This window comes from Gossypium hirsutum, chromosome D13, assembly GCF_007990345.1.
Source record: "Gossypium hirsutum isolate 1008001.06 chromosome D13, Gossypium_hirsutum_v2.1, whole genome shotgun sequence".
In the NCBI taxonomy this organism is placed as follows: domain Eukaryota; kingdom Viridiplantae; phylum Streptophyta; class Magnoliopsida; order Malvales; family Malvaceae; genus Gossypium; species Gossypium hirsutum.
In genome coordinates, this window is record NC_053449.1 from 49,913,988 (window position 1) to 49,937,242 (window position 23,255).

General features: G+C 34.7%; 2 protein-coding genes across 3 annotated transcripts; both read left to right on the forward strand.

Moving 5' to 3' along the window:
• Positions 1-451: 451 nt before the first annotated feature.
• On the forward strand, positions 452-3,682 carry LOC107919010 (transcription factor MYB120). Its single transcript, XM_016848553.2, has 3 exons — positions 452-1,113; positions 1,399-2,362; positions 3,260-3,682. The coding sequence occupies exons 1-3, from the start codon at positions 802-804 to the stop codon at positions 3,547-3,549; spliced, it is 1,566 nt and encodes a 521-aa protein (XP_016704042.1). The 5' UTR covers positions 452-801; the 3' UTR covers positions 3,550-3,682.
• A 7,576-nt stretch (positions 3,683-11,258) lies between these two features.
• LOC107918691 (LEAF RUST 10 DISEASE-RESISTANCE LOCUS RECEPTOR-LIKE PROTEIN KINASE-like 2.8) lies at positions 11,259-14,532 on the forward strand. 2 transcript variants are annotated; one of them, XM_041109039.1, is made up of 5 exons: positions 11,259-11,767; positions 11,866-12,006; positions 12,693-13,395; positions 13,577-13,618; positions 14,350-14,532. In XM_041109039.1, the coding sequence occupies exons 1-5, from the start codon at positions 11,576-11,578 to the stop codon at positions 14,457-14,459; spliced, it is 1,188 nt and encodes a 395-aa protein (XP_040964973.1). In that variant the 5' UTR covers positions 11,259-11,575; the 3' UTR covers positions 14,460-14,532. The 2 variants fall into 2 exon arrangements, with proteins under 2 accessions (XP_040964973.1, XP_016703764.1); XM_016848275.2 differs by having other exon boundaries at positions 11,929-12,006.
• Positions 14,533-23,255: the final 8,723 nt, after the last annotated feature.

The following is a 23,255-nucleotide window of genomic DNA, read 5'->3' on the forward strand; positions in this document are numbered from 1 at the left end:
TTCCTAAACAAATTCACAAACATTATCAAAACATGGGAAAAAGAAGAAGCTGTAAATAGATCTATCAAATATAGAAAATAAAATGAAGGCCGCCAATTAGGGTTTACCATCGAATTTGTTGAGACCCTATTTCCCCAAATCCCCATTTGTGGGTCTAAATCCACTTTTAGAGCAGGTAAGAGTTAGGCCTTCCCTTTCTTCTTTCTTCTTCCTCTTAACAAACAGTTATTAAAAATAAAAAATAAAAAATCCAAATAGATATATATTTTTTTAAATAAATTAAGATATAATTTAGATATTAGAAGAAAAAATTATATTCGAATTTTAGAATATTTATCGCGAACTAAATTTTTTAAAACACCAATCACTAGAATTCAATTTCATTTTTAATAAGAAAGCCTTTTTTTTCCTTTTCTTCCATCATTTCTTTTCACATTTCTCAACCAAAAAAGAAAAAAAAAACCTGCCTTCAAAGTTACATAGTTAAATATTTTATTTTCTCCTTTGTTTTCCCTTCTCCTCTTCCTTTTTGTGAAGAAAAGAGAAGGGGAAAGAAAGGAACAAAAAAAAAAAGCCCCTCCATTAAACCCTATAAGGGGTTAAAAGAAAGTTCTGAAGTTTTTTTTTTTTCAATTACAAAGACGACAAAACCAAAGGCTAAAACAATAACTATCATCAAGCAAGGCATATATACAAGGGAAAAAAAAAGCCAAGACTATATTACGTGTAGGTTAATTTAGTATATTATTTGTATAATAAGGTTTGAAAGAATAAGAAGAGACAAATTCAAGGAAGAAGACGATGATGGGAAACAACAACAACAACCACCAAGTAAGTACGCAGAAAGAGGAAGGTGTGATGCTGAAAAAGGGGCCGTGGACGGCCGCGGAGGATGCGGTGTTGGCGGAGTACGTGAGGACTCATGGAGAAGGGAACTGGAATGCAGTGCAAAGGAATACAGGGTTGGCTCGTTGTGGGAAAAGTTGTAGGCTAAGATGGGCTAACCATTTAAGGCCTAACTTGAAGAAAGGAGCTTTTTCTCCTGAAGAAGAAAGGATTATTGTGGAGTTGCATGCTATCTTGGGAAATAAATGGGCTCGTATGGCTGCTCGGGTAAACCATTTCCATTGTATCTGTTCGAATTTGTCGTTGCATTTTGTTCATAAATTTGTGTGGTCATTTTTTCTGAGTGTTTCATAAATTTTACAACTTTGTTCATGGTTTTACTTTATTGGACTATGATATGATGGGTGGTTGGTTCTTGGAATCGATGCATTGTTTTTAGCTATTTTCTTAGAATCTGACATTAGACATATATATATAGCATTGCTTTGGAAACCCTGAATTTAAAAAAATTGATTCTAAATTCCTTTTTTTTTTATCCGCCATTGATGATAGCTTCCGGGAAGAACAGACAATGAAATCAAGAACTATTGGAACACAAGGGTAAAAAGAAGGCAACGGCAAGGTCTCCCACTTTACCCTCCTGAAATCCAATCCTTGTATTCTCAGACTCAGCCTGTACTAACACCACCTTCAACCTCCTCTTTCTCCTTCCAACATTCCACCACCATGCTAACATCATCATCACCATCCCCGCCGCCACGACTTCTTTCCTACGATCCACATTCAACCGCAACGCCACCGCCTGTCCAAAGTCCAAGTCCAGCCTCAACGCCGCCCCCTCTTCCAAGCCCTTCCCATGTCTCTCCACTTCAATCTCCCCATAAGCCTTCATTTTCGTCTATCCCTCTAGCCGATTCTTTCACATCCAACACTCCATCTTCCTCCCTCGACTTTTACTTCCCTAGACCTTTGCCTTCCTTGGAACAGCCCCTTCGTAACAAGCGACCAAGACACGACGAAAACAACACCAACAATGGGGGTTCGAGCTTTATGTTACCCATTTCATCGTTGATGAAAACGGATCCTTTCAATCCCCACACCGTGACTAATAACTCGTTGAACGCTCAACATTACTCCAACTCATATTGTTTGGATCAAACCACATTTGACATGGCTTCATCGTCAAGGTTCCTCCAACCCCATTTCGATCCGGGACAGTTTATATCGACTCCCAGATTCGGTTATAATCAGTTGAAAACCGAGCTCCCTTCAAACCAAATTTTCACCCAAGATGGTAATTCACAGGTTAGACTTGATCCTAAAGGGAATAACAATTACAGCAGTCATAATCAGATTCAGAATAGCAACCACCATAGCTCGGGCTTGAATATCAGTGGGAATGGCTTGGTAGAGGATATGTTGCAGGAGGTTCAGGCGTTGAATGAGAAGAATGAAATTATGGCGAGTCAGAGTTGTTTAGTTAGACCAAGTTCAAGCTCCGAGGGTTTAGCTTCAGGTCAGTACCTCGTTTCAAATTTTGCTTTCAATACTTAATTTAAATCAGTGTCTGTAATGGTCATATCATATCAGTTGCATGCTTGTAGCACATATCCATCCATTTTTGTCCTCAAATCTCAATCATTATAGAATTAGATGTATTTTTCCTTTTTCCTGGATTCCTACTAATGCCTAAAATTCCAGTGTAATGACAGTTTTATTTTTATTTACTTGGTTTTTTTTTCTATAAAAATGATTAGATATCAATTGCTACAAGTTAAAAACACATCTAGAAATGAAAACAAATTGAATACTCGGAACTTTTGCCTTAAGCCATCTCTGTATCATCGTCGTCGTCATCAGTTTAACCTTTAATGCGATACACACTCTTTATAAATTCACCATGTTTTCATGTTATTAAATCTTACACGAAACTGCAAATATTTGGATCGAACTTAATTATCATCTATCTTATCTGGACTTTCCCTTTTTAAATCAATACTTATATATTTTTAAATATATGAAAAAAATAAATATACCCAGTAAAAATTTACATATATTTGGCATTATATAGTGAAGATTTGCATTTTGGAACATTCTTTTCCTTTTTCAGTAAGCTGGAACCTGTAAATGGTGATGTTTCTCAATTATTGCACTTCCTACAAAAACTCAAGTACATGTCTTCACAGCATTTTCCCCCCTGATTGCTTATTTACTTTTTGAAGTTCAAATACGGTAAAAACTATGAGTAATTGAGTGCTATGCTGCTTTCAATTTTGTCATAGAAACTGAATCGAGACTAAATTCATTGATTTCTCTATTCATATTATTTGTTTCCATAGAATGTAATGATTTATAACCAAAATTGTCAAGCTTTTTTGCTTCTTCCTTACCATTCCTCTTGAAACGATTTTAGGGTTGGAAGCAAAAGAAGAATTAAAAGAACAGATTACGAACACAACAAAACATGTAGATTACTCCCACGTAAATCCATCGTCCATGGCGATGGCCATCCCCGAATGGTACATCAACAACGGCGAAAGTTCCATCGGCCAATCATCGACTGTAACATATGATAATTTAGCGCTTGAATTCGAATTGCATGATCAAATAGCTTCGTTATTGCCGATCGACACTGCATCCGACCACCACGGCCGATCTTCCAGCTCCTATACTTGGGTTCATAGCTTTCCTGGAATTTGTTGAAAACTTCTAATGTTGGATTCAACGTTTTTTTGGGGTTTTGCTTGTGATATTTGTTTGCCTAAAATAACTAAAAAATAATCATAAACTTAATTTATCAATTTACCAACTTTTATATTTTATTGTAGTTAAATAAGTGCCCATTCCATAAGATTAATTATTATGGTAGTAAAATCTATTCTAAAACTTCAATTTTGACTTTAAAATATTTTAAAATTTGATATTTAATCTACATATTTTATTTTTGACATAATTTGGTCCCTCTACTTTTATAAAGTCATTAGTTAGTCTCAATAGTTAATATTGTTAACTATTTCAATCAAAATGTTGGCGACAATTTAGAAAAAAAATCATAATCAATATTTTCAATATTATTTTTTTGTTACATAATTACCAAATGAATAATTTTTTTAATTCCAAAATGTCACACCAGATATCTTAATAAAAACATTTTAATGGTGGTATCAACTGGACCTGAATTTTTAAATCCAAAAGGTAAATAATTATATTCCTTAAAATAAAAGTAAGTGACTAAATTCTAAATATACGAAATGTATAAAATAACATATTTTCACTCTATAATTTAGTATAAATAAATAATTAATCCAACTTGAAGCATGAGCCGAAAACCATACTAATTAATGATAACAGTAGGGTATGCTATTTGAATTAAAAGAGAACCATGAGGTAAAATGAAAAAGGAAATCACGTTAAAAATCAGTGCTGTATTGCTATATGAATTTTGAATATATTAATATCTCAAATCTTAGTACAATTTATTTTATATATCTATTTGAGTAATTAATTAATTAATCAGTTATTTTATAATTATATGAATTAATTATTATTTTTTCTAGAAAAATTAATTATTCTATTGTACTATAATATATATTATTTTAATATATATTGAAATTATACAAAATTTGATATCATTGTTAGAATTGGGCTAAAATCTAAAGCTTAATTTATTTATTTTGAATATTTTGTTTTAGCACACTTAAACTCACATCCTCTTGTATTGATATCAATGTCCATGCCAATCGAACTAAGACTCAATCGACATCTAAAGCTTAAGTTAACAGTTAATCTAATTGAAGACTGAATTTATACAATAATAATATTTGAAGACTCAATTAGAATATTTTAAACCTTAAAAATTAATTTAAAATTTTAATCATCATGCCGAGACATAAGCTTGAATTAATAATTAACACTTACGAGTCGAGTTATTTGTCAAATAAATTAATGCATATACAGTTAATGATGAGGGCACGTTTGGTTCGCTGTAACGGAATAGAGCTGTAATGGAATAGAACTGTAATAGTAATTCAATTGTTTGGTTAAATGGAATGGAATAGAACTGTAATAGTATTTTTGTGTTTGGTTGAATGGAATGATGTTGTAATAGCATAAGGAAAAAAAACTAAAATGACTAGAATACCCTTAGCAAAAAAATTTTTAGGTAGATGATTAGTGTTATTGTTATTAAATTTTAATAAGATTATTAATATAAATAATAAATAATTTAATCATATTTTAACATAATTATTATTAAATATAATTTAATAAAAAAAATATATAATTTAATAAAATTCTTAATAAAATTATTCTTATATGAATTTACTAAAATCATAATATATAATAATATAAAAATAATATATAATCTACTTTATTATTTTTAAACCGCAATACATATTTAATGTGCTAAAATATCATTAGTGAAACAAATAATTTAATTATTCTACAATAAAAAAATATTAGAAGTAATAAATAACTTGAGAATTATATTTTGCATAAACATAATATTCATATATTAACATAACTTGAAAATTATATTTTGCATAAAACTTATCCCGGGGCTTAGCGAAACATCATATAATATTTAGACAAAAGCTGAGATTAGTTACAATAAAACCAAGAAAGAAGATCCTAGGGCAATCACAAACGCAACAGCAATAGTGGCAATTCAGTTAACAGAAAAGGCTTGCATCTTCTTGTTAATAATTTAATATTTAATTAAAAAATCTGTTGTTTGATATAATGAATTCGATCACCAAGAATCAAATCAATAGCCATAAAACAATTACAAGATACAACACAGTCCTATAATTACAACAGCTAGCCAAAGGATCAAAACCCTCTGGTTGAACCTTGCCAAACCTCAACAGCTTGCTGATCCTTTCGGGTTACAAACATCTTGTTTCCACCAAATTCCAAGTTGGTTACCTTCAAGCCTCCCATTGCCTTCACTCTCCCCATCACATTCTTCGTAAAATGATGCTTCCCCATTTCCATTATTTTAGAATCAGAGGAAGACAAACAAAAATGATGTTTCCCCATTTTCATTATTTTAGAAGTCTGTACAAATTCAGGGTCAAACTGTTGGCATTTGAATACTGTCCACTAACTTGTGAACAGTAAAGTAATTGCTAGAAGACTTGATTTCCACCATCCTGAAATAATACTATGTAGACACTATAGAACTACCATGAAGGTTATAAACAGTAAAGTGTCTCAACACATTCATGGTATTAGCACAAAACTTTTTCAATAGTACCTTCGTCCAATGTGTTTATGCCTAATTAATGCGGCTTCCAACCAATGTGTTAGTATCTATATCTCACAAATTCAGAAGCAAAATGCTTGTGCATATGACGTATCTTTTTATTAGAGAAATAAAGTAAAAACCAACCTGACAGTTACCATCACCTTGAACCTTATTCTCAACCAGACCATACAACTGCAACCTGAATGATAAAATAATTAGTCCTAAATTTAAAATGCTATTAAAATCAAACATTCACAAGAAGGAAGAATATAACCAAATAACATTACTGCAAAAGTATTTCTTTTAAGAAAAGGGAGAACTGGAGATGCATTTTGGTAAAACAACTCAATTAGATAATATTTTGGCTAAAGATATAGTTGAAAAATGGTTGAGAAAAGGGGAAAAAATAGCAATTACTTTACCAAAATGGATCCCAGGGAAAAAAGAGCAACTACTTTACCAAAATGGATCCCAATACAAGAGTTCAAATATTTTACAAATTTACAAGAAAAAACTCTTAAACAAGTAATTTATCACTGTACTTTGAAAAAGAAAAAAGGAATAAGGTGCAAAGCCCCCCAACAACAACCAGTGGAGAACTAAGGCGATAAAGTTAATTGCCACAAAATAACAGAATAAAAAAATAGACCAAGATGCCATTAGCTGTATAAAGGAAAAATTCAAGCCAAACCTATCATGCAGCCTTTGATGGTCAGATGTCTCTTCATCAACTGATGGTATTACTCCATTAATTTTGGGTACATTCTGCACAATGCAAATCACCAAATTAGCAATATCAATTCTCATCCAACCCATTGTTATTGGGTTAAAGGTCAAGAAATCACATCCATATGCTCTAATAGAATTTTGCCTTTATTAGTTACATCCATATAAGGTAGTGGCAAACCTGAAACACCTCAAGCAGTGCCAACTTACTAAACACTACAAATGCTAAATTCATGTGAAGAAAATATATCAAAGGAGTTAAATTCAGTATGTGATAAACATAAATCTTTCCATTCCCAAAGTATTGTGTACCAAAAGCATAAACCAACTCAACTAAATTTCATGACATTCATCAGAAAGTTTGGTAATAAATTCGCAAAAAATTACACTGATCAATTAAATTAAACATGTTAAGCACATACCTTTTTTTCAATGGTAGGGAGAAAAAGAAACATGGGCAAATCCTAACTGAAAATATAATGACTTCATCAAAATTATGATAAAGATAAAATCCACTAGATTTTGAAAGCAAATTATGTGGCAAGTGATGCTTCCACTACCATGCAGTGGAACTTCAGTTAAAAAATAACAAGAAAATCCTTCAACTCCTAATAAATAACACAAATTTCCAAGACTTGTACTCACAGGAATAGCAACCATGTCATTCAACTTCATATATATTGTACAAGCACAAATTTGCCCAATACCCAAAAAAAAAACCTTACAAACTTAGCCCAACAAAACCCAATATCCAAAACAAAACCCAAATACAACTAAACCCTAGTCCAACCAGCCCATAAAACTTAAACAAATTTTCAGCAAAAACTGAGAGGCAGAAACTAGAGGTGCTCATGGGCCGGGCCGGGTCCAGAAAAAAATTTTGGCCCGGGTCCTAGGCCCGGGCCCAGTCCGGCCCGAAATATGGGCCTAGAATTTTACCCATGCCCGGCCCGAGAAAAAATTCATAAGCCCAGGCCCGGCCCGTTTTTTAAATAAATACCAAAAATTTATTTTAAAAATTAAAACAAAAATTTAAAAAGTATTTTAAAAATATTTTAAAATTAAAAAAATTTAAAAAGTATTTTAAAAATATTTTTAAATTAAAAAAATTAAAAAAAAGTATTTTAAAAGTATTTTAAAATTAAAAAAATTAAAAAATTTATTATTCGGGCCGGGCCGGGCCGAGCTCGGGCCAAAAAAGTGGTGCCAGAGGCCCGGCCCGTTTTTTAATCGGGCTTTGTTTTTTTGCCCAAGCCCATATTTCGGGCCTATATTTTTACCCAAACCCTCCCATATTTCGGGCGGGCCGTCGGGCCGGGCCGGGCCGCCCGGCGCATGAGCACCTCTAGCAGAAACCCTAGGTGTGCCGCACCTAGGTCCGCCTCTGCCAACCTCATGCACGTCCCTTGGCCACCGCCGTCGCTCGCCAAGCGCTGCTACCCACGTGTCTGCTACCATCTGTAACACGCAAGAAGAAGACAACAAAAAAGAGAAGACAAAACGACAGAAAACAAAATGGCAAATGAAAAATATAGAGAAAAATAGTTTTGTATTTCGGTTATAAAGCCAAAATCAGATGCTTGTTTAACTCTTCTTCCTTTTTACGAACACTAAGAAATAAAAAAGCAAAAACTAAGGTGATTTCCTAGTTTTTTTTATTTCAATCTTTCCTTTTTCTTTATTTTCATTGTTATTTTTTTATATTTTTAAAAAACGAAAATAAAAAAGAAAACAGAAAACAAAAATTTCAGAGTTGTTTTTTAGAGTCTTCCCCGATTGTTTTTTTATTTTTTTTATTTTATTCTGTTTTTTTAACACAAAAATAAAAGAAGAAAAAGAAGTGTACCTTTGGAATCACTGAAAAGCGACGAACTTTGGGCGTCCTACAGCCGTGCACGGCGGCGGCGGGCGGCGGTGCCGATGACGGCCCTATTAGCCGAATTGGAGGGCTGCGAGAGAGAGAGTCTGAAAGCTCTCTGTTTTTTTAGAAAAGTAGGGTTAAACTGTTTTTTTTTGTTTTTTTAGTATTTATATTGGATATAAAACGACGTCGTTTTGGGCCTTAGCATCAGTGGCCAAAATGGCGTCGTTTTGATGTTTGACCCGCGACCCGACCCAGTAACGCTAAGGATCCGCGTGTTTTGCTTGGAGGGGCTAATTGCATGTTTAGCCCCTCCACTTTTGCATTGTTATGCAATCTGACTCCTTTTTTTGTTTCTGATTTGGGCCCGCAAATTTTGTTCCTGCTTCATTCGGGTCCTTTAACCATGTGCGGTCCTTCGCGCTGAACGCCGCGTTTTGGTGCTAGAAATATTGTGTAATTGGTCCTTTGTTCCTAGCGCGCGTTTCATTTCAGTCCCAAGCTGCTTTTCACTTTATTTACAAATTTAAACCCCCGAATTTCAGTCTATTTTCAATTCGATCCCTAGCCTGTTTATTTTATTTTTTTCTTTTAAACAAAACAAAATAGTTTTATTTAATATTCCATTTATTTATTTATTTATTTCAATTTTTGGTCAAACTTACATTAGGTTTTTTTTTATTTTTTTATTCACTATTTTAAATATTGATTTTGTTTATTTTAATTCTTGCCAATATTATTGCAATTTCATTCTATTAATTATTTATTTGTTATCCTCACATGTTTTCAAATCTACACTACACCAAAATAGGCTTTTAGCGGTAGTTTTAGTGGCGTTTGGATAAAAAACGCCATTAAAAATCGAGCATTAGCGGCACTTTACGTAAAACGCCGCTAAAAATGAGAATTAGCGGTGCTTTTTGAGAAAACGCCGCAAAAAACCTATGCCCAACGTTTTAAGACCATTCGGGGCTTTAGCGGCATTTTTGGAAAAGCGCCGCTAATGCTCTGGGCTTTAGCGGCATTTTTTGTAAAGTGCCGCTAATGCTCTGGGCTTTAGCGGCGTTTTTTGTAAAGCTCCGCTAATGCTCTGGGCTTTAGCGGCGTTTTTGAAAAAGCGCCGCAAAAACATTTTATCTGTCTAATTACTATTTAATTGTTTATTTATATTAATTAAAATTTAATTTATTTTTAATTGAATATTTGTTAAAAATGGATAAATTTGAAATAATGACACGTATAAATAAATTGAAATAAAAAACATAGAAAAATATTTGTTAAAAATGGAAAAATTAAACTACTATTATTTAAAATAATTTTAAAATTTTTTGGGTACATGACTGATTGATTTTTAATTTATATATTTAATAATTTCATATATTATTGTAAAAGATACGGTAGTATTAATTTTAAAATATTTAAGTAATTGCCATTATAATTTAGGGTTTAATATATATGGTTTAGGGTATATGGTTTAGGATATATGGTTAATTTAGGATTTAAGGCCGGTTTAGGAGTTAGAATTTTAAGGTTTATAGGTTATGGAATTAGGGACTATGGATTAGGGGTTCTAGTTTAAGGGTTGTGATTTAAGGGTTAGGGATTAAGGGTTAGAGATTAAGAGTTAGGGATTTAGGGTTTATGGATTTGATGTCAGGTTAGGGTTTAAGGTTTAGATTAATTAGTGTATTTTAATTTATATTAAATAAGGTTTAAGGGTTAGGTATTCGGGTTAGGATTTAGGGTTTAGATTAATTAGTATTTTTCTAATTTATATATTTAATAAAGTTTAGGGGTTAGTAGTTAGGGGTTAAAGGTTTGGGGTTAGGGGTTGGAGGTTAGGGGTTTGTGGTTAGTGATTTAGGGTTTAGAGATTCGGGGTCGAGTTAGGGTTTTGGGTTTAGATTAACTAGTTTTTTGAATTTATATATATTAAATGGTTTAAGATTTAAGGTTTACTTGAGATTTGTTAAATGATGAAATTTTATATAATCAATTAATGCTTTTATATTTAAAAATATTTAATATAAACCATTTGATATATTTAAATATTAGATTTAAAAAAAAACATTGATAAATAAATAAATAAAAAGTAATTGATATGGATAGGTAACTATCTATTTTGGATAGGACTAAATTATAACAAATAAAAATGAAATAAAAAAACTAAAATCATTTCACATCGAACATTTAGCAATATATATAGTTATATTTTAGTTAGGAAGAAATATCTCTAATAAAATGGAGATTAGATTGGAAAAGAATAATATAAAATCATGATTAACATCTCAATCTTACATTAGATAATTTTAACTTAATAATTAAATACAACCATTTAATCATTTGTTTTCTTATTAAAATATACGATATTTATTTTGAAAGTACTTGTTTTTTTATTATAAAAATCAAGTTTATAAAAATAAAAATAATAAATATTTTATAAAATCACTTAACTAATAATTTTTAGCAGACAAAATAAAATATTTTTAATTGAGTAAAACGGAATCATTTTATTCAAGATGAAATAATTTTTTGCGGCATTTCTATAAAAAATGCCTCGATAAGCAATAGCGGCTTCCGCGGTTTCAAAATCTCTTTTTTTTCCCACTTTCCCTCCTCCCAGTTTTCCCTCTTCTATTTTCATTTTTTTTACTCTCAGAATAAATAAGATTTTGAATCTTCCACAAATTTCTCTCTTTCTCTATTTCTTTGTTCTCTGTTGAAATGTAGTAACGATTGAATTGAGGGGGAAAAAGAAGATTTTAATTGCTTAAAAACTCTTTTTTTAAAAAAAAAATTGGAGTTAAGTTTGACAGACGGTTGTGCGTGGATTCGGAGTGTAACCTAAGTCCGATGGCTATAACTTTCAGTCCAGGTCGGAGCCCGGGGGTTTAATGCTTCAGTTAGGAGCAGGCAGTGGAGTGTCGAGGCTTAGATCTTCGTCGCTTAAGAAGCCACCGGAGCCGTTGCGTCGTGCGGTGGCAGATTGTCTTTCGTCTTCTTCGCTTGCAGCGGTGGTTGGAGGAGTTAGCTCGCATCACCAAGGGGGTCCTTTGGTTTTAACTGAAGCTTCAAGGACGCTTCGGGTTCGTAATTTTGGTTGGATTTAATTTTGTTTGTTTGTTTGTTTGTTTGATTATTAGTAAATGGGAGAAATCTAAATAAGAAGAGAAGTTATGCACAGTTTCATTTAGAGTTAGGTCAATCTGATTTTCTTCTCCATGCCTGTTCAATTTGTGGGGTCAAGTGTTCTCCCGGGGATGAAGCTGATGAAAGGAACCATTCCATTTTTCACAAGAATTTCAGTCTTGGGGTTCAATTCAAGGTACATCTCTAATTTGCTTAGTACTATATATATACACATGAAGAAGCTTCTCTATGTTTTCGCTTTGTGCTTTTTAACATGCCTTCTGCAGTTCAGGATTGTTCTGCTACTATTTACATAAATACAATAGTAGCAAAAAAAGAAGTAATGAATGAAGAAAATAGCGTATTTGAAGAATTTGAAAAGTAGTGAATGAATGGTAATTTTCACAGAATCTTTTGACTTCTAGCTTCATTTTACAGGGATGGTGAAATGAGAGCGTTGTTCATGCATACCTTAAACAGAACCAAGGACCATTTTTCGCAACATAAGTATTAAGTACTGGCTGAGCTAAGTTTGTAATTTACTGTTAAGAAAAATGGATTTTGCTATGATTAAAAATTTAACATGGGCTATGTTGTTAATCATTGTTCTGTCTTTTTTCCTTTTTTTTTTGTTATTACTTGTCTACTTCAGTTTAAAGTGAGAAAAGGGTTTATTTAGTGTCCTTTAATCATCATTTTGGTGGCCATTAATGAGTAAACGGGAGCGTGTAGGGCATCATTGACATAACTTTATCATAAATATGCTACATAACATAATGTGTTGGATTTATATTCATATCTGATGCTTGTTTTTAAACTTCTGTTTTGCTTATTCTTGGGTTTCCTGTTTCACTACCCAATCCCGATCAACTGTACGAGAAGTGCCGCGATGCAGTGTTTAAATGTGGGAATATCTCCATTGGATATCCTTTCTCTGGAGGTGATCGAGATCCAGAATGCGGACATCCTGGTTTGGCGCTTCACTGTGACGTTTTTACTAATACCACTAAGATTGAAATTTTTCGTGTAAAGTATGAGGTGCTGGACATCCATCATGAAAATCAAATTCTAAGGATTGCGAGGGAGGACTTCATCAAGAATGGCTCTTGTCATCCTCAAATTCCAATTCAAGATTCGATCCTGAATTCTGAGCCATTCGTTCTCGGTTCTGGAAATACCAATCTTACTCTGTCTTATGACTGCCAATCTTCATCGAGTTTTGGAATCTTCCCTTGCAATTCTTCAAATTACAACAATGTTTCCATAACTACAGATAACATTCGTCCAGATGGATGTTCAGCTAATGTTAGAGTCCCGATTCTTCAATCTTCCTGGGAAAGACTTCGAAATGATTCCCTGGATTTGGAAGAAGCATTGGAAACAGGATTTGAGGTGCAATGGAAGGAAGATACGGAAAGCTGCCGGAAGTGCAATGCTTCTGGTGGAGCCTGCGATTTTGACAACTCCAACAATCAAACATTCTGCTACTGCCCATCAGGATTTGAGAGTTCCCCGAATACCAAAGAATGCCATCGAGCCCTTCTCCCACCATCCCCAACAAATACTGGAAGCAATAATACCAGAGGTATGTATGTACTTTCCATTTATACAATTCAACATGTTATTTATTTTCTGTTTTAAGATAGTAATATTAATTTGATGTGAATGTTTAACTCAAAAAAAAAAAAAGAGTTGAAATTATTTAAATAATTGAAATCGTAAAGTAACTAATTTATTGCTTTGTGTGGTATGTTGTAATTTAATAGGTGGGTCCAAATCCAAGTTGAAGCTGACTCCAATAATCATAGGTATGAAACTGTTTGTTGGGTAATAATGTGGTTTGAATTAACTATATATCTTCTAAGCACACACTAATTACATCACAACTACTACAATTGTAGTGTTGAAATAGCTTTTAATTAAGTTGATTTTACCAATAAAATAAAATAAAAAACAAGAATCGAATATCAAAAAATTCGAACATAGAAGAAGTTTAATCAATTTGCTTGCAAAAACTCTTCAAGGTCTATCTCTTTTCATTTTCTTAATTAATTGTTAAACTTCCCAATGGTCGCCTACCAAAGAAAACGACATTTTGCCAATCAAACTAGGTATGGTTTTTTATATATATTCTTTTCTTTTGACAAAGAACTTGAGGTTGAACTGATTTGACTAAGGACTTGGAGTTGAACTAATTTGATTCTTGTTTTTTATTTTATTTTATTTTATTTTATTGGCAAGAAAGATAAAATATTTTATTTATCAAATAATCTAAAAGATTTTGAATTCTTATGCTTGTTGATAAAGTTGGCGATTTTGAGTGGTTAATTCAGAAATCTCCATTATCTTAGACTTGCAAAGTAGAGCAGAACACTAACTGTTTTGGTCCCTTTTAATAGAAACTGTCTTAAAAGTTGCATTTGAATGAATCTGAAAATTATATAATCCTAAACTTAGTGTTCCTGACCACAATTATAACATCTTTTCTTAGCATATAAACTTAGCATGATCAAGTCAATAGTCAGTTTAATCTTTTCAGGTTTGGAGCCATCAAACACTGGTGGTGTTGTCTTCTTTATGGTTCAGACTGCGAGAGTGGAGAGGAGGATAAATGAGACAGATAACTACAACAAATTGGTGTATGTATAGGAAGCTTAAATTTTTATTTTGTATGCATTGGTGTATATGATTTTATCATAAGGATAAATGTTTTCTGTAGCTATCTTTCCATTGTTTATTTTAGTTTTGATTCTAAATTTTTTTTTATTTTAATATTTACGGCAACTTGAGTTCTAACTTTTAGATTTTAATTGTGTTATTAATTTATTATTTTAAATTCTAAAACTAAATTCATTAATTTTTATATTTAGTTTTAAAGTTAAAATTTTTATAGAAAATTTAATTTACATAATATTTTTATTTATCCTTAAAAAGTATATTTAAAGTTCACATTTAAAAATAAAACATAATATAATATTTATCATAAAAATAAATATTATTTGATTAAAATAATTTTTTTAAAGTTTATGTTTTTAGCGGCGTTTTTGCTAGAAGCGCCGCTAAAGGTCATGGTCTATAGTGGCGTTTTTGATAAAAGCGTCGCTAAAGGTCATGGTCTTTAGCGGCATTTATGGGAAAAGTGCCGCTAAAGGTCTTGGTCTTTAGCGGCGTTTGTGGGAGAAGCGCCGTTAAAGGTCTTGGTCTTTAGCAGTGTTTGTGGGAGAAGCGCTGCTAAAGGTCTTGGTCTTTAGCGGCGTTTTTAGAAAAAAAACACCTCTAAAGTTAGCGACGCGTTCTTTAGCGGCGTTGTTTTCGGCGCTTTGCAAAGCGCCGCTAAAGGCCTAAAAAAGCGCCGCTAAAAGCCTATTTTGGTGTAGTGCTATATCTATTAGGATTGTATTTGTTTTGTTATTATATTAATGTTATTGCTATATTGTTTCTTACATTATTATTCATGCATTTCAATTTATTAGTATCAATGCTATGTGTATATTTTATGATGCATATTATGTTATGGATTTTAAGTGTATGTTGTATATTCATTATAAGTCGTGTACGACATTCTTTCCGTTTTGAACAATTTCTTTTCAAATATAATCAAACTTGCACGCATTTGTTTTTTTAACAATTCCACTAAATCATACTCAAAATTCAAAAGGGTAAAATTTCGAAAATAAAGGCAATATTCCGTATTTAGAAAATTCGAGAAATCGAGCCCTAACTTACTGAGCTTCGATTTTTCTCGCGTTGATCCTAAATAACCGAATATCCTTTTAAAATTAAAATAAATGAGGTTTAAATAAAAAATAAAAAGGCAAGCTTACTCTCAAATATACGAGATGTCGTGTCTTAACTCACTGGATATGACATCTTGTTACTTCGAGATAAAGAGGCATTTTCCATTTTGATTTATTTGAGTAATTTTATAATAACACAATGTAAAGAAGGATCATATTTTTAAATTCTTTTCGAGTTTTTAATTTTCGATATTGAGACATTAATAAATCAACTAGGTACCAATTTTGGGCGTATTGAGGGTGCTAATCCTTCCTCGTGCATAACCGACTCCCGAACTCATTTTTTGGATTTTGTAGACCAAAAATTATCGTTTTAGTAAATTTAAATTTTATTAAAATGATGAGGTGATCCGATCACACCTAGATAAAAAAGGATTGGTGGCGACTCCCGTTTTTTCGTTTTCATTTTCAAAATCCAAGTCGATCCCGTTTTATCAAAAAAATGGTGTCAACAGCTTGGCGACTCCACTGGGGAGTTTAAAAGAGAGTCAAGCCACGAGTTGATTAATTTTTGTCTTTTTGTCGAAAAATAAAAACTTGGTTTAAATGTACGATCATTTCGTTGCATTTTGTCCGTCGTTTTTGTGGTCTTTGATGCATACTTTTTTCGTTCAAGCCTTTTGATATTTCTGCATATTGCATTGCATGACTGCGGGTCACAACTTTTAAGTGGGAGTGGGAAACTAGTCCTTCGTGAGGTTTTCACCTCCGTGCAGGATAGTGAATCGCTTCCGGGATACATCCGTACCTATGTCTTCGTGAGATTTTCATCTCCGTGCAGCCATAGGGAAATGTATCCCCCTGAACTGAACTCGGTCTGTATGAGCCTATAATGGGTGAGGATCGAGGAATCTACTGGTTCGGGTACCTTTGCTTTAGAGCCGAACCGCATATAGTGAACCTAAGAGCTTACCCTAGATAGAACCACTTCAAACCCCTAGTGGTCACCCGAATAGCTGTTCTATTTATTCTTGCTTGCTTTTGCTTTGTACTAACCTGTTTTCTTTTGTTTTGGTTATGATCACATTGCATTTTCAGCATAAAAAAGGTATTGATTCACGTTCAGTTGCTAAACAGAGAGCTTGTCATAAGAAAATGAGTTTCTTGATAAAGTGGATGACAATACGGTTGTTCGAATATGGTCCAAGAAAATGTGATAAGAGAATGATGATAGTTTAATGGATGACTACACGACTTTGCTTTGTTGCCCGAGGATTCAAGCTGACAAAGATTATTCGAAAGTCGTCGAACTTTCTTAAAGAAGCCAACAAGCATCACGAAGATAAGGGAGCAATGAGTCGCAGCCCAGATCAAGTAAAGAGGAACTAGTAGAGGCATCTAATGGAAAATTTACAAGATTTGATCTTAACGTCCAGATATGAAGAAAGAGGTTGATGTCTTTGCTTGGAGTATGATGGCAAGGCCGTATAAGTCTCCATTTTATGTAAAGAAATTTATCTTCTGGAAAAGTTGTTCTAATGGAATTGAATTTAGAATCAATGCCTCTTTTTCTTTTTGCATTCATTCCATACATATGCATTACATTGCATCATATGCATTAGATTTTCAAAAAAGGACCTTAATTAGGTAAAATTATTTCAGTTACCCTGGCAACCAACAAGAATCCGCCAGCCAAATATCATTACGGTACCCATTGCCAAACAAAAGCAATGGATCAAAGGTTAGAAATATTGGAGTAATTACAGAAAGAGATGCAAGATCAGATGCAAGAACGACTAGATAAAATCCAACAGGACATGCAAGAATCCCAGACAGCTATGATGAACCAATTGAAACGGTTATTGGCTGGAGGGAATGATAAAGGAAAAAGCCTTGTAGTTGATGCTGGGGATGATCACGATGACCCTGTTTATCCTCTGGGTTTCACCCCAGTTAGCACCCAGGCACAACCAGATGTGTGCTCACTAAGAATACCCATCAATATTAGACCTCAATATCAGGCTGGTGCCTCGATACCAATGCACTTTCAAACGGGCTCAGGTTCTAATCCCGGGGGCAACCCCACCAATCCTGTGGTCCCTGATCTCGATGATATGGTGGAAATGGAAAAAGCAAGAATAGACCTGCCAAAACAACTTGAGGACCGGTGTAGATGGCTAGAGGAAAAATTTAGAGCCATGGAGAACACCGACCACCATTATGGAGTCGACGCCAAGGACCTGAGTTTGGTCCCTGATTTAGTGCTCCCGCCTAAGTTCAAGATGCCAGAGTTCGAAAAATATAACGGGACTAGTTGTCCTGAAGCTCACATCATTATGTTCTGTCGAATAATGACAAGATACGTCAACAATGATCAACTGTTAATTCATTGCTTCCAGGACAGTTTGATCGGGTCTGCAGCCAAGTGGTACAATCAGCTGAGTCGTGCTAAAGTTAGTTCATGGAGAGACTTGACGCAAAATTTTATGAAGCAATACAGTCATGTGATAGATATGACACCCGATAGAATCATGTTACAAAACATAGAGAAGAAACAAAATGAGAGCTTCAGGCAATACGCCCAACGATGGAGGGAGGTGGCAACGCAAGTCCAGCCACCTCTTTTGGAGAAAAAAACCACAATGCTTTTCATCAACACTTTGAAGGCTCCATTCATTAACCACATGTTAGGAAGTGCTACTATGAGCTTCTCAGATATGGTAATGTCTGGCGAGATGATTGAAAATGCCATAAGAAGGGGGAAGATAGATGCGGGGGAAGGTGCTAAAAGATCAACCCTAAAGCACAAAGAAAATGAAGTGAGCAACCTGAGTTTCTATAATAAAGGGCATTCAAAATCGATCACTGTGGGCCAGCCAAAGATAGCAGCAGCAAGCTATCAAGGCCCTTCGAAGCAAGAATCCAACTCGGGGCCGAACACAGAAAGACTTCAGTTCACACCTATCCCAGTCACGTATAATGAGTTATATCAGAAATTATTTGATGCACATGTAGTAGCTCCGTTCTACTCAAAACCCATGCAACCTCCATACCCCAAATGGTACGACGCGAATGCCAAATGCGAGTATCACGCACGAACTATGGGACACTCGATTGAAAATTGCACTACCTTTAAAAAGTTAGTTGAAAGGTTCATTAATATGGGGATCGTGAAGTTTGATGATCCATCGGGACCTAATATGGTAGGAAATTCGTTACCTAGTCATCCAGACCTAGGAGTAAATGCGATAGTTGAGAATGGAGGAAAAAGAACCAAAACCAATATTGCAGAAGTAAAAACCCCACTGAAATGGGTTTTGAAACAGATGATGGACATGGGATTAATCATTCAGAATTTGGAGAAGAGACCAAAATGGATGAGGAGCTACTGTGAGTTCCACGTTAAAGAAGGCCATGAAATCCAAGAGCGTGTTGAATTCAAAGCCTTGGTGCAAAGTCTAATGGATAATAAAGAGTTGGAATTCTTTGAAGAAGTCAAAGGCCCAGAAGAAGTGTTAGGAAACTTGAATGTTAACGCCGTATCTGAAGAAGGAGCTGGAGAGGGTAATTTATGAGACGTCTACCCTTATATACTTGGGAGTGTTTTGAACAATGGGACTGTGGAAGAGATCTCTGTATTTTAGACCTAATTTGAAGTAATGTTTAAAACATGCTTATTGCTCTAAGCCTAGGAGCAATAAGAATCCTTTTGTGAGATAGGCTTATGTTTAATATCTTTATTTCAATAAAATGCATCTTTGTTTCTCACTTTTAGCAAATATTCTTTTATTGTTTCCATTCCATTCATAATCATACTATACGGATAAATATTCTTAGATTCTTTTATTCTTTGGATCTGCCTTCGTCCCTACAATAGGTCTCCAAATATTAAAGACATGAGCGACACTGCTACTGACTCAGAGTTTCCTTTTGAGCAAGATATGTGTCTAGATGAGCCTTAGGACTTTGAAGATAATTGAGACTGTAGCTTATCCCCTGATTTGTTAATGATGGTAGAACAAGATCCTACCTTACAAAGAACCAATGGAAGTCATGAACTTTCTCTATGTGGGGTACGGATGTCATCGAGCCAATCTCACCTAAGGTTTTGGGGATCATCAATTCATCTTTATGGTCGTCGATTATCTCACTAAGTGGACAAAAGTTGCCTCATATACCAATGTTACGAAAGCTGACAATCAGCAAATTTCTTGAAGAATCATATGTCAATATGGAATGCCAAAAAGGATCATATTAGACAATGCATTAAATTTGAACAACCGCGCGACATCAGAAGTTTGCAGTCTGTTCAAGATTAACACCATGTTTCCCCAAAATGAATGGTTCAGTGAAGGCAAAAAAAAAACCAAAAACACAAAAATAAAAAAAGAACAAAAGAGACAAAAAAAACAAAAAAAACCTCTACTGGGGCACATCATTTCTCATTGGTATATGGAATAGAGGCAGTCTTACCATCGAAGGTGATATTTCTTCCCTTCTAGTCTTGTTAGAGTTGAAGTTAGATGAAGCAGAATGGATCCAAGCCCGATATAATCAGTTAAATTTGATCGAAGAGTAAGGGTTAAAAGCTATCCGTTATGGTCAGATGTACCAAAAGCGAATGATACGAGTTCACCAAAAAAAGGTTTGCTCCAGAGAATTTCATGAGAGGGACCTGATATCGAAGAAGATCCTTCCCATACAAAAGAACTTTAGAAGAAAGTGGATGCCAAACTGGAAAGGATATTATGTGGAAGACCTTATCTGAAAAAGCGTCGATATTGACCAAGATAGATGGCAAGAACCTGCCTAATCTTGAGAATTCTGATTCAAGCAATGAATACTTCACTTGAAAAAAGAAACGGAAAAAAAAGAAAGAAGAACAAAAAAGAAAAAGGAGAGGCCAAGGTGAAAACCCGCAAAGGGCGCCTTGAGACCAAAGGGGTTTCGAATTGAAAACCCAGGAATGGGCAGTTCAAATTTGATCGAAGGTGGGGCATGCAGTAGTCTTGTCCTATCCGAATTAATAAAAAGGAGAGATGCTACATATTGGGGCATCAACAAAGTCTTCTAGGACTTCTAAACACATATCAGGTTCAAAAAGGTCCTCAAGGAGTTTGGGGCAGAGAAGCTCATGCTATGATATCTGGGGCACCTATTTCTATTTTATTCTTTTTTTTGTATTTTTAACAAAATACGTCATCTTGATTAATTTATTCTCATTCTAGCAAAAATTTGTTATCTTGATTGATCCATTCATTTCAAGCTTTGTTCTCAATAAAATTTCACCTTATCCATTGTGATAATCTTTTTCATCTTATCTTAGCAAAATTTGCTATCTTGATTAATTTATTCATTTCGAGCTTTGTTCTCAATAAAATTTTATCCATTGTGATAATCTTTTTCAAGCATTTTTGAAATAACGATTAATGGACTGAATATTCAAGCAAAAGGAGTTTTGCATTTACTCTGAAAGCTTCTAAATAATACAGGAACCTGAAATAGGACTATTGTTTAGAACACACCAAGTTTAAAGGTTGAAATGTCTAAGAAGGAAAAGTCTAAATTAAGACTATCCTTTCTAATTTTATTGTCCAAGTATAGATTGAACAAAATAAGAAAATGTCGTGTTGGTGACAAATGCTTCAATGAACAAACGAGCAATGATCACCGAGTGTTAAGAAAAAGTTTCTCGGAAGAGAAAAGTTTTACAGTTGTGCATAAACATTTGGTACGACACCCTGGGAATGGTGTAAGAGGCCGAAGAGAATCAGATCCTGTATCCCCGAATTGCAGTGGGAGAGATTTGAAAAAGAGCCAGATCTTATGCTCCTAAACTACAGTAGGAGGAGGAGGGTTCAAATTTTTATGTCCCTAAATTACAGTGGACTGAACCTTGAAGATTATAGTGGATTGAACTTTGAAGATTACAGTGGGGCAGTCCGGTTAAACAAGAGATGGGTGTTTCCAGCCAAGCATGATAGCATTCTGACGTGTTGGCAATAAAGCCTTATTGAACAATGAGCAATACCAACTCGAACATTGAGGGATCATTTCTCATGACATTTCTGCATTCATGCAAATATCATTCATACACATCTAGTTAGGAGCATTTGATTCATTTTGATCATGGCATCCTAATCACTAGGCATAAGTAGGTCCATGAAATGGATTCTACAGGTCATGTTCCCCAGAGAACAGATCAATGAAGTTACCTTCCCTGGCAGTGTAGTGGAGCAGATTGAAGCTACAACGGCAAATCTTACTTTCCAGGTGATGCAGTGGGGCAGATTAAAGCTACAACGACGAATCTTGCTTCCTCGACATTGCAATTTAAAAGATTGAGGCTGCAACGGCGAATCTTACTTCCATGGCGATGCAGTGGAGCAGATTAAAGCTACAACGGTGAATCTTGTTTCCCCGACATTGCAATTTAAAAGATTGAAGCCGCAAAGGCGAATCTTACTTCCATGGCGATGCAGTGGAGCAGATTAAAGCTACAACAGTGAATCTTGTTTCCCCGACATTGCAATTTAAAAGATTGAAGCCGCAAAGGCGAATCTTACTTCCATGGCGATGCAGTGGAGCAGATTGAAGCTACAACGGCGAATCTTGCTTCCTCGACATTGCAATTTAAAAGATTGAGGCCGCAACGGCGAATCTTACTTCCATGGCGATGCAGTGGAGCAGATTAAAGCTACAACGGCGAATCTTGCTTCCCTGACATTGCAATTTAAAAGATTGAAGCCGCAAAGGCGAATCTTACTTCCATGGCGATGCAGTGGAGCAGATTGAAGCTATAACGGTGAATCTTGCTTCCCCGACATTGCAATTTAAAAGATTGAAGCTGCAATGGCGAATCTTACTTCCATGGCGATGTAGTGGAGCAGATTAAAGCTACAACGGCGAATCTTGCTTCCCCGACATTGCAATTTAAAAGATTGAACCCGCAACGGCGAATCTTACTTCCCTGGCGGTGCAGTGGAACAGATTGAAGTTACAACGGCGAATCTTATTTCCCCGACATTGCAGTCAATTTGAAAGAAATCAATCCTATCTCCCTGAAGTTACAGTGGAGCGGATTAAAACCAGAGATCTTATCTCCCTAAGCAGTAGTGGAGCAGATCGCCTCAAGTCTTATCTCCCTAAGCAGTAGTGGAGCAAACAGAACCACAGATCTTATCTCCCTAAGCAGTAGTGGAGCAGATCGCCTCAAGTCTTATCTCCCTAAGCAGTAGTGGAGTAGACAGAACCACAGATCTTATCTCCCTAAGTAGTAGTGGAGCAGATCGCCTCAAGTCTTATCTCCCTAAGCAGTAGTGGAGCAGACAGAACCATAAATCTTATCTCCCTAAGCAGTAGTGGAGCAAACATAACCACATATCTTATCTCCCTAAGCAGTAGTGGAGTAGATCGCCTCAAGTCTTATCTCCCTAAGCAGTAGTGGAGCAAACAGAACCACAGATCTTATCTCTCAAAGCAGTAGTGGAGCAGATCGCCTCAAGTCTTATCTCCCTAAGCAGTAGTGGAGCAGATGAAATAAACCAATCTTATCTCCCTGAATTTACAGTGGAGCGGATTAAAACCACCAATCTCATCCCCATGGAGTTGCAGCAGAGTAGATTGAAGTCGTATCTCTCTAAAGATACCGTGAAGTGGATCAAAGCAATAAGACACAGTGGACTGGAAGGAGGCTTTGAAGAAGAGA